Source organism: Austrofundulus limnaeus, unplaced genomic scaffold (genome assembly GCF_001266775.1).
Source record: "Austrofundulus limnaeus strain Quisiro unplaced genomic scaffold, Austrofundulus_limnaeus-1.0 Scaffold22, whole genome shotgun sequence".
NCBI lineage: Eukaryota > Metazoa > Chordata > Actinopteri > Cyprinodontiformes > Rivulidae > Austrofundulus > Austrofundulus limnaeus.
Genome location: NW_013952424.1, coordinates 3186837 through 3197514, shown reverse-complemented (window position 1 = coordinate 3197514; position 10678 = coordinate 3186837). Strand labels below are relative to the sequence as shown.

The following is a 10678-nucleotide window of genomic DNA, read 5'->3' as shown; positions in this document are numbered from 1 at the left end:
GGCGTGAAAAGTGGCGTACGCAAGTTTCTGGGCTCAAATTGTGCGTACGCCAGTTTTATAAATCCGACCCCTGGTCCTTTAGAAAGTCAGCCAGAGTAATCAAACACAGATCCACAGATTTATGTTTCACTTTGAAGTTTCTCTTCTGTATGTATAGCCCCATCTCCACGGACCCACTTTTACGCAGTTTGAGTTGGCTCGGTCTCGGCCCCATGTGTCTCCGTTAGTTTCCAAGAGCGCTGAACCGCGCACAGACGCGCTGTTTCAGAACCTCCACTTCGGTGCTTCTAAGCGGGTAGAAGCGAGTACAGCGCACTTTTCACTTCAGCAGAACTCTGTCTGTGGATTAGCTCTGGGATTGATTGACGGAGGAGTTACTTGTGCAAACTTCCTCGTGGAGAGAGACGCCTTTGTTTTGGAATACGAGCGCGCGGCGCAATACAGCAACATGGTAAAAACAGTGATAAATCCATCTAACCTTTTTGGTGATCTTGAGAAAAGTAGAACTTGTAAACACTTCCTGGAGAGAGGTGAAGGAGACGAAGCTGAGCAAATAATCGGGAGGTTTCCAACAAACTGGCCGCCCACGGTTACACAAGAACTTATAAACAGCACCGCGACACACAAAAAAAACGTAGGCAAAAGTCCGAACGGTAAGACTACAACAGCTTTTTTAAAATATTTTATTTTATTAACACAACAGTTGAAGCCGCTGCGGACGGTCCGCACTTAATCACACCCACAGAGTGAGGGACACTGCGTGGAGACGCACACACTGAGCAGAACCGACCCGACCCAAAGTGAATCAAGTAGAACCGAGTTCCTGGAGATGGGGCTTAACAGAGTTGATGCAATCCACCGTAAAGGTGACAAAAACAGACAGTTGTTTTACTGCAGTTATTAATTTTACTCTATGTATAAAATGTTACATTTACATCACATCATGGATCAGTCAGAAGCAGCAGCTGATCAATATGTGATCCATGATGTGATGTAAATGTAACATTTTCTACATATCACTGCAATAAAATAACTTTTTGTCACTTTTACAGTGGATTACATCATCTCTGTTACATTACAGAAGAGAAACTTCACCAAAGTGAAAGGGAAATCTGTGGATCTGTGTTTGATTACTCTGGCTGGCTTTCTCAAGGACCAGGATGTGTGACACAAAAATCTGAATTTTGGAGCTGAAAGTGAAAGTCAAACTGACTTTTTAATAAACCAAAATACAGTTTCAAAGCAAATTAATTCAGATACAAATCATTAATATCAATTTCAATTTAGTGAAACTTATTTTCAAACCAATGCAATTCAAATTCCTTGGCACAAGATTTATCCCATAGTTTTTACCGTTTGCCGAGGTACAATGAATAATTTTAATGATTTGAAGTTGTCCTTTGCCCTCAATAACTAGATGATGATCCTTCTGTTCTCTCTTTAGGAGGAACCATTAAGTGGTAGTAAGCCAGTCAAATCTCAGGGATGTGGAATACCGTCTGGAATGAGCGAGTGCCTCACAACTCGCTCTTTGGAGAGGCTGTGCCAGGCGCGGCGAGCAAGAAGGGCCGCCAGGCGGCTGAGGGAGCAGCAGGGGCAGGCCCCCAGGGTGCCCTCCAACCTGGACATCTTGGAGCAGCACACCAGGGAGGTCCTGAAGCGGCTGGAGGTGGGACCTCTAGAGGAGGTGAGCTTCAGGGATAAATATTGTGTTGATGTTTGAGCAGCACTGACTTGTTGGCTCAAGATCGAGCTTTGTCGCACAGATCAAATAAAGGATCAGCTGTTACTCTGTGCCCCCAGGATCCAGGGTTTTCTGCCAAGGTTCATGCGAAATTTAATAAAGTTTCAACGGCATCTGCAGCAGCTGTGGCCGAGGCGCTGGAGGACAACCACCTTCGGCTCATGATGGTCAACGGAAGAATCATCAGGTGAAACAGTCGTTAGTCGACACTTAATGTTTGGATAACAGATAAACAGAAGAAGAGTTAACATTCTGTCATGTTTTGTCTCTGTGCAGAGATTTAAGGCGACCAGGCAGCAGTCCTGTAAAGACGGAGGACGAGCAGCCGTCTGGTGTCCACGGCTCATTAAAGAGTTGTGTGGTTGTGAAGCTGGAGAAGACGCAGGGCGGTCCAGAGCAGCGCAGCACAGCTGAAAAACCCACGCTCCTCAGTAAGCCGGTGGCCGAGCTCCATAATCASCATGTTCATTATAAAGAGCTTTGATTGATGGGGTGCTCTCCTCTGTGTCCCAGGGGGTCTGGAGACGGTGAAGAATGAACTCAGGGAAGAAGTCTCAGGACACTCCAGTGTGTCGGACGTGGAGTCGGACAGCGATTCTCCCACAGAAGTAAATAACCTACAGYTTTTATGAGACATTTTATTTCCTGTCTGATACGTACAGCAGTGTGAAGTAAACTAAGTAGAAACAGTTACTTGATCATTTTTCTTAAAGGGATCCCTGATTAGTTGTACCATTAAACTTTATTTGAAAAACATTTATTTTAACTGTGAAATAAAGACTGTAAAAATACTGTAGGCTGTTTAGTTTTGTAATTTTTTTAAAATATATTTTAACATGGATGGAGCCATTTTATTTACACACAAAGTATTCTGGGTAAATAATGACGTGGATAGGTCAGCGGTATGAGCGAGCTATATCCACCCTGAAGGTTAATCTTGGACAATATCTGATGATCGACTCTTTTAAATGAAACCAGAGAGGAGAAGGTAGAAATGACTCAGCCTGTAACTGAAAATATGGATGGAGGACAACAGAGCTGCTTCATGGAAGAAGAACCTCAGCTTAGCCTGTTAGCCCTCATGCTATATGTCCTTATGTGTATTAGCTCGGCGCTAGTGCGACAAACAAGCTAAACTGAGGTCCTCCATCCTTATTTTCAGTTRCAGGCTGAGTTATTTTTRTGTTCCCCTCTCTGTCATGTGGATGGAGGACCTCAGTGATGAGAGGAGAATGTGTAGCGCTGAGCTAATACATATATATGGTGAAAGCGTCGGGGCTAAAGCTAACAGGCTAAGCTGAGGTTCCTCTCTGTCAACGCTCTCTGGTTTCATTTAAAAGAGTCGATCATCAGATATTGTCCAGGATTAACCTTCAGGTTGGATTTAGCTTGCTAGCAGCCTCGCACCGAGGACCATTGATGTCATCATTTACCCAGAATGCTTTGCGTGTAAATAAAATGGCCCCGTCCATGTAATGTATTTTTAAGCTTTTAGTTTAAAAATGATAAAAACTGAACATCCTACAGTATTTTTACAGTCTTTATCTTACAGTTAAAGTATATGTTTATCATATAAAGTCTAATGTTACACCTAATCAGGGATCCCTTTAAAGTTTTCTGCATGTATCTCATTTCACATTTTTTGTGCTATTTGTACAATTCATTTATCAAAACATTCTACTCCTCTGGGATATTCCTGCAAGGACTTTTAGTATTTTAGCAATTTATCCTTTTTGAGATATTTAGCTACTTCAGACACTTTTATTCTTATTCAAAGACAGGATGGCACTTTCATCAATATTCTCAAAAACCTTCAAAATATTTATAAATTTTTGCTATACTTTTCGTTCTGGTTCTGATTTTTTTTCTTTTTCAATTTTATGCTAATTTCAGCTTAATGTGTCTTGTATTTTGCTGATTTTAGCAACTTTTTATTCTTTCAGCTGTTTTTTGTTTTTTAGCTACCTTTAAGCTAATTTGAGCTTTTTTCAGCCAAATTCACCTTTTTATGCTAATTTCAACTTCTTGCTGCTTACTTCAGCAAACATGCTCAATCTGTTACTTTTAACCTATTTCTAATTTTTAAAGCTATTTTAGGCTAGTTTCAGCTTTTTTTAAGCTAATCAGCAAAAGTCTTTCAGCATCAAGCTTTCATACTGCATTTTCACATGAAACACAAATTCTCTAGTTTAAAATAAAACAGTAAATCTGAAAGTCTTTGCTGGAATTACTGATGAATTTCCTTTTTTAATTTCTGTCCCGATTTAGCGGAAAGTATCATCGTCATCCTCTTCGTCTTCGGACGACGATTCTGAAAGTTCCCAGGAGGAAGAGGAAGAGAGGGGCTCATCTCAGCAGATGGGCTCAGGGCATACCATCGAGCTGGACCAGTCTGGCCAGAATCTCAGGCACAAACACGAACCACTCAAACGGTGAGAAAAACTCTCAAAGTTTGAATCGAGGCACTTAAAAAAAAAACATCAGTGATGATGTGTCTGCTGCCTCCTGCAGAGAACGTCCTACCTCACCCAGCACCGAAGAGGCCATTCAGGGGATGCTGTCCATGGCCGGTCTGCTCTGCTCCTCCAAGCCRGGTGAGGTGTCGTCGCCCCGGGAGCCCTGGTGGTCCAGCCCGAGCCGGCGCTCGCCGCAGGAGTCGCCGCAGCACAGGCTGCAGGGGGGCAGTAGCCCCATGGACAGCCAGGGCAACAGCAGCAGCGAGACCTGGGACAATCAAGGGCTGCCCAGCCCAGAGACAGACTACCAGTACTGTGACCCCTCCATGTCCCCACCGCTGCACCCTTCGAAGAGGCACGCCCCCAACCCCCCACCTGTCAGCAATCAGGCCACGAAAGGTTGGAGAATCAGATTATTCTAAACTGTTTACCCTCTGTTCACTTTCAACCTGAGTTTGTAGAAACTCAGATTTACAAACTCACCTTCTGCTTTCAAATAATTATCTGAAATATCCTGATRGCATTATTATAGGTATTTATCATTAAAAAGAGATTTCAAATTAAAGGTGAGGTGTAGCTTTAATATTTTATCTTTAGTTATGTCAATAATTTCATCACATTTCCCCTTTTTCCCCCCCAGGTAAAAGGCCCAAAAAAGGCATGGCCACAGCTAAGCAAAGACTGGGCAAGATCCTAAAACTCAACAGACACAGCCGCGTCTTCGTGTAACCTTCTCTCCCCCCTGAAACATTAAAAAAAAAGAAAAAAAAAACGTTCTGATGATTTAGGGCTTACTTGAAGAAGGAAGAGAAAAAATAAAATTTTTGTATATTTGCTGGAAAACAAGGGGGGTTTAAACCCACTGCCTGCAGACGACCAGAACAAATCTCGACATGTAAAAGGCGCTCACTGTGCATGCTGAGGAGACAGGGTATCGGATCTGAAACAAGCGTAATGCACGACTTCACAACAAGCACACTACAAAACAAAACAAACAACAACAAAAAAAAAAAAACAGCAACGGGAAGCGGAGAAAACGTGGACCGAAGCTTCCGAGGGCATTCAAAGAGGACGAAGACAGAAATGCTTCATCCAACAGGGAGACGACATCATCTGCATCACTCTGCTCATGTTTTTTTTCTCCTCTCCTGATTTGCTTGCTTCTCTGCAAGCTGAACAAGACGAAGCAGCATTTGACCCTGGTGGTGAGCGGGAAACGTGGTGCTACCTTAAAGAAAGCAGAGGCAGTGAACTGATATTTCAAATGGTGCTTTTTTAATTTTATTTTTCTCCTCCACTCGCTTCTCTAAGCCCCCACCTTCCCCAACTTTTACCTCCCTTTTGATCTCAATCACACCAGCAATAATGACTCTGAGGGGGGAGGAAAGGAGAGGCAGCACTGCGACGCATCGTGTTTCGCTGGAAAGTCCGGAGCAGACTTTGCACTATTCGGTGCAGACTTTACTCTCTTCTGCACTGTTTAATTAGTTTAAAAAAAGATAGTTGCTCAAAGTGCTGCCTCTCTATGAATTAGTTTTCAATAGGAATTGAGTCGTTTACCTTTGAAGCGACTCATTTAATTTATTTTTCATTTGATCTGTTTTTTGCGTGTTATTTTTATGGAATATGGTGTATTTATTAATTGAAAGAATCAATGATTTTATTCTGAAATGACAGTGAAATCTCAGCTGTTCTGAGGATTATTTTTGTTTCTTTGTAGGGGGTTATTGTTTAATCTTTTAAACTCTTTCTTTGTAAATGTGGATGTTTTAGTCTGTCAAGTAGCAGTTTACCTACAGAYTTTTATTACCTTCTATTTGTCATGAACGACTTCCTGCCCCAGTTGACTTGAGCCTGTGTCAGTTGTGTTTCTTTTGTGACGTTCAGCTGTGTGTTAACAGACTTGGTTAGGTTAACCTCAAATCTACATCTGTTTCCAGTCAGTGCCACTTACCCTTAATTAGCAAAAAAAAAAGTATCTGAGCCACTGTGGTTGATCCAAAGCTGTTCAGAAGTTGAAAATAAGTAACTTTAATGGGATGAGTGGGTAATCTTTTTAGTTTGTTTTATATTTTAATGCCAGTGCAGATGTGAAATATGTGTTTTGTTCTGGGTGCGCAGTTCTTCACTCTCAGGGAATGATGCCATGGACATAACCTTTGATTATCCACCAGCCACATCATGGATGCAGACAGGACGCCCTCCGACGAATCAAAACAAACAAAGAAAACTGAGGTTTGTTCTCTTCAAGTTGCACAAATACACTCTGCTTAAGCTTTTAACATTTGTATCTTCCAACCTAACCAGTCTTTGGTATTGTCCCTTGTCCTTCCCACACGTTCAGCCTCAGTGTTGCTCATAAAACATCCAGTCGACTCGAACGGCGTTGAGGTAAATGTGTAGCTTTAAGACCGTTTCTTGAACAGAGACTTGGAAAGCTTTGCTCAGGTTGACCTGCAAGTAACTGTGTGAACAATATCAGCCCTGATGAGGTGTTTTTAAGTTATAGAAAGTTAGTGTTAATCACAGGGCTAGGCTAATTACCTAGCTTTATTTTTTTCTTACACTACACTTTTTGAACTCTGCATGCCAAGTCATTAAAAAAAACAAAACAAAAAAAAAGCTGGGCCCGCAGGGAGGGTTTTTTATAAGCTGTATTATTCACCGCACAGGATTTGTCACCCCCTCTTTTTCCCCCCTTTTCAGCGTTTGTGTTGTGTGTTGATTTTCCCAGATTTAAATGGCTTATGATTTGATAATACAAACACTGGCTAACTGTGACACTGTTTATGCGTTGCATTTGTTACAGCATTTCAAAGGTTGCGTGTAAATAAAACTGATGTAATAAAACTGCTTTTTTTGGTCAATCAATTAAAACCAGGCCGTTTAACTTAAAGATTAATTTATTACAACAAAAACTTTCAGAAAATCCAGACTTCATAAAGCCTTGCCAAAGAATGCATATTCCACATGTTCATCTGCAAAAAGAAAAATATACATAGATGAGCTTTACAGTAATGTGCAAGAGTCTTGAGCAGACCATATTTTGCTTCAAAGCGCAAAACATCCTAGTTATTTTTAAAGTCGTCTTGATCGGTGGTTAATCCAAGCTCATCCAGTTATCCTCTCTTTGTAAAAACAATATGCCAGGTTTTCAGATCAGAGCTCTGTTTACAAAAGACATTTCCCAAGAAAAGCTTAAAGTATAGACAAAATGAAAAGATCACCTTATTCTTCATCATCTGGTGGAATACCAAGCTCCTCATCAGTCCACTGAGAGGCGTCTGGCCAGGGAAAGTGACCCTACAAGTAGACGTAAGACGCTTTTTGTAAATTCTGTGGCTGTTTTGATTTTCGGAGTAGGCCTTCACAACGATTTACACAAGTGTGTGATATTTTCTCGCACGTAGAAAATAAGCTTTACTCACTATCACCGCTTCTGGGTTGTGCCAAAAATGCCACAGGATCCAGAACCACATACTCGCACTGAGGAACTCCGCATCGAACCGCAGCTTCTTCGACGGTACTGGACATTCTCTGTATAGTGGTCCAGTTTCCGTTTCCCAGCTAGCTCTGAAACATCAACAAAACGCRCACGAGTTTAAATGCGAACTAACATTTTTTACATATATTCGCTGTGGCGATATTTCACAAGCGCGTTGTATTCGATCGATGTATATTAGCTTAAAATGCTAACGAACTCACTTTCTGCTCTGTATCCTTCTCGGGCTGCGCCTGAACAGCAGAGCTCCTGTCCGAAGGACTGCAAAAGCCCGTCCTAAAGAAGACATGGTTGTTTATCCAACAGAACCCCGTCTTCTGAGGGGCTTTGTCAGAATTTGGGCAAAGCACCGCAACCAAAGAAGTCACCTTCTCCCGTTTCTCAAACGACTTCCGGAACACCAGCCGGAAGTAATTCGGCTTTTAATCAGCGCACTTCTCACAGCGCCCCCTGTCGGCCTGCCGGAGAACTGCTGGTTGTCTTTTGTTTAAGCTTTTCTCCAGAATCAAATTCCAAAATTTATGACCAAGGTTTGACACATTTTTACACCATCTGAACTAAAAGTATTTACTGTGCAGTCAATCCTAACATTACTTGTATTTATTTATTTTAGAAAAACTTGGCAATATTTTTAACTAGCTCAAATACAAACATGTGGCTTAAAGATTAACATATAGCCTTTTTGTATCTTAATAAAACAAACCAAAAATATGTTGAATAAATCGTTTTCATTAAGTTTGGTAAATTATTGCATGTTCAAATGACAGCTGAGTTAATTGCGTGTTTGAACCACTAGATGGAGAAAAATCTGAACAAATCTATTCACACTCAATGTATGGTTGAGCTGTTGTTTATTTGTGCCGAAAATGGTAAACAATGTGCTTGTGTGACTTTTTCATCTGTAACTCTTGCAATGTGGGGTTTCACTTCTGTGTGTACAGAAATATATTGTTTATCCTCCTCCAGAACAGCGCGAACTCCGAAAACTAGATAAACAAATTATATCACCGGCGACAGGGTCGCCCTCCGGGACTGCGGTCGTTTCATGAAAATTAAAGAACTACTCCAGGACACGAAAACAGGAAATAACATTGTCGCGAGAACGCGCACACCGCCCGCCGCCGCCGCCCAAACAGGAGAAGAAAAAAAATCCTAGACGCCATCTTGTTTCCAGTCGACGACCAATTTCACCTCATGTCAAGAAAGTTCTCGATTTTCGTTACGGGAAAAAAGATAATTTCCGTTCTTCTCTGTTCAGGCGTACATCTAAACTCTACCGTTTAAGTGAGTTTCAGCCACCTGCTCGCTTCGTTGTAAAACACAGGCGCTAATTTGACGCTTTTACCTAATGGCGCCTGGTCGTTGGTGCTCTCCGGTTGCGCCCCTCTCCCCTCACAGCTCAGAGCCCGCCCACAAATACTAACTGCATGATGTCATCATTCTCAAAAATGACCACCTTCATCACTAACTTTTGGACAATCACTGCTCCCCCCTACGCTTCACCACCGGTGTGCCATATTATGACGTAAAAATATTGTCTTCGAACCGCAATCATGATGGGTGCACGGTTCAAGACAAGTGTTTTCTATTCCAGTGATCGCAGTATCCTCGACAGCAGAACATTTCCGTAAGAAAAATAAAATAAAATACACCCGAGTGGTTCAACTTCGACGTTTTTGTGTCTCCGTCGTCTCCAAAGTGCGCGCGAGCACTGATAGTTGCGGGTGTTCTGGAAAAAAGTGCGCATGCGCGATAGGGACGCAGTTTTAGGGTGGGGGAGGGTCAACAAATGAGACCGGCACCCTGTTTCTGCATATGATGTCAAAGGGATTTCTACAACCACAGACAGGACAGAATTCGCTTTAACTCAACAGTAAAACTATTCTAGAAATACTAAAATGTTAGTGTGTTTTAAGCTGCCATAACATATATATAAATTAGAACTAAAACTTTATTTTTACAACTGCATTTAATTCAAAATGTTGCAAGTCGGAATTTGAGTCTGACCTTTTGTGATTAGATTATTTTTTTAAAAATAAAAAATAAATAAAAAAGCCCAAAGTGAATTTTACATATTCAGACAGGTAGCCACAGATAAAGATGTGTTGGTTATTTATTAGCTCAGTGATTGTTAAGGTATTGTTATTTATCCACAAATTAATTTGATAATTGGGCTTTTATTTTGCCACAACAGGCCAAAATGCTGCTCGTGTGTAAAGGTGGGTTATGTAAGACTTGTTAACTGAGACTGACTGATGAATCCTCATCAGTCAGATAACGACCAATAAAAATGCAACACATTTTTAATCTGTGGAAACTGTAAGTTTTTAAAACTACAAATCAATTACCAAGGTATACGAAGTTTTCATTTAGATTATTCTGATTGTGGTAATATAATAATATAAGGTACAATATTCATAAAACACACTAAAATTGGTTTATAAGTTGATATGTCTAAAATATCTAAAGTATCTACAAGAAAAAATGCTTTCTCTCTTATATTTCTGTATTTTTCATTTCACTTTTTACAAAAATGGTACAAAATGTTTGAAATCTGATTCTAAGTAATGAGTTGTGATGAGTAAAATTTTGGAATTTAGCTTTAAGTTATAATATTAATTATAAATAATAACTTAAGTGACAAATAATAAAAAGAAAATAGGATTGTTTGAGCTGATTTCATTTAAAAGGCAATTATGTACTAAAATATGATTTCCACAAACAAAACGTCTATACGCTCACAAAACATTAACAGACATTTAACACCCAGTAAAAATAATACATTCACGAGCTGCCTTAATTGTTTTGTGATTATTTAGCAAAGCCGCGCGTGTAAACGACGTCMGTCCCTACAGCTTTTGTCGAGGGCAGCGGTGTTGTGAACGCGCGTGCTCGGTGCACGGGTACACTTACACCACCCCTGTCAAACTGGGAGTGTAGCCCCGCAGTGTGTGGAGGCGGAGCTCGCGCGTGGAG

The 10678-nt window shown here is 41.0% G+C and overlaps 2 protein-coding genes across 2 annotated transcripts in view; one reads left to right on the top strand and one right to left on the bottom strand.

The window, feature by feature from the left end:
- kdm7aa (lysine (K)-specific demethylase 7Aa) overlaps nt 1-6052 on the top strand; it is a 28924-nt gene extending 22872 nt beyond the window's left edge. The window contains exons 12-18 of the mRNA XM_014004263.1: nt 1445-1687; nt 1804-1931; nt 2021-2175; nt 2258-2352; nt 4013-4176; nt 4256-4599; nt 4841-6052. Coding sequence (XP_013859717.1) covers nt 1445-1687; nt 1804-1931; nt 2021-2175; nt 2258-2352; nt 4013-4176; nt 4256-4599; nt 4841-4929 — 1218 coding nt within the window. The 3' untranslated portion in view covers nt 4930-6052. The remainder of the gene's footprint in view (nt 1-1444; nt 1688-1803; nt 1932-2020; nt 2176-2257; nt 2353-4012; nt 4177-4255; nt 4600-4840) is intronic.
- A 1033-nt stretch (nt 6053-7085) lies between these two features.
- On the bottom strand, nt 7086-8108 carry ndufb2 (NADH:ubiquinone oxidoreductase subunit B2). Its single transcript, XM_014004269.1, has 4 exons — nt 7906-8108; nt 7629-7773; nt 7428-7503; nt 7086-7178 (listed from the first exon to the last, which is right to left on the bottom strand). The coding sequence occupies exons 1-3, from the start codon at nt 7989-7991 to the stop codon at nt 7429-7431; spliced, it is 306 nt and encodes a 101-aa protein (XP_013859723.1). The 5' UTR covers nt 7992-8108; the 3' UTR covers nt 7086-7178; nt 7428.
- Between the last annotated feature and the right edge of the window lie 2570 nt (nt 8109-10678).

Excerpts from the sequence above, each read along its gene's own strand:
- ndufb2 (XM_014004269.1), bottom strand. The coding sequence starts at position 7,991 with ATGTCTTCTTTAGGACGGGCTTTTGCAGTCCTTCGGACAGGAGCTCTG. Across the intron at positions 7,774-7,905 it reads AGAAGGATACAGAGCAGAAA|AGCTAGCTGGGAAACGGAAA; the intron begins GTGAGTTCGTTA and ends TTGATGTTTCAG. Across the intron at positions 7,504-7,628 it reads ACAACCCAGAAGCGGTGATA|GGTCACTTTCCCTGGCCAGA; the intron begins GTGAGTAAAGCT and ends GTCTACTTGTAG.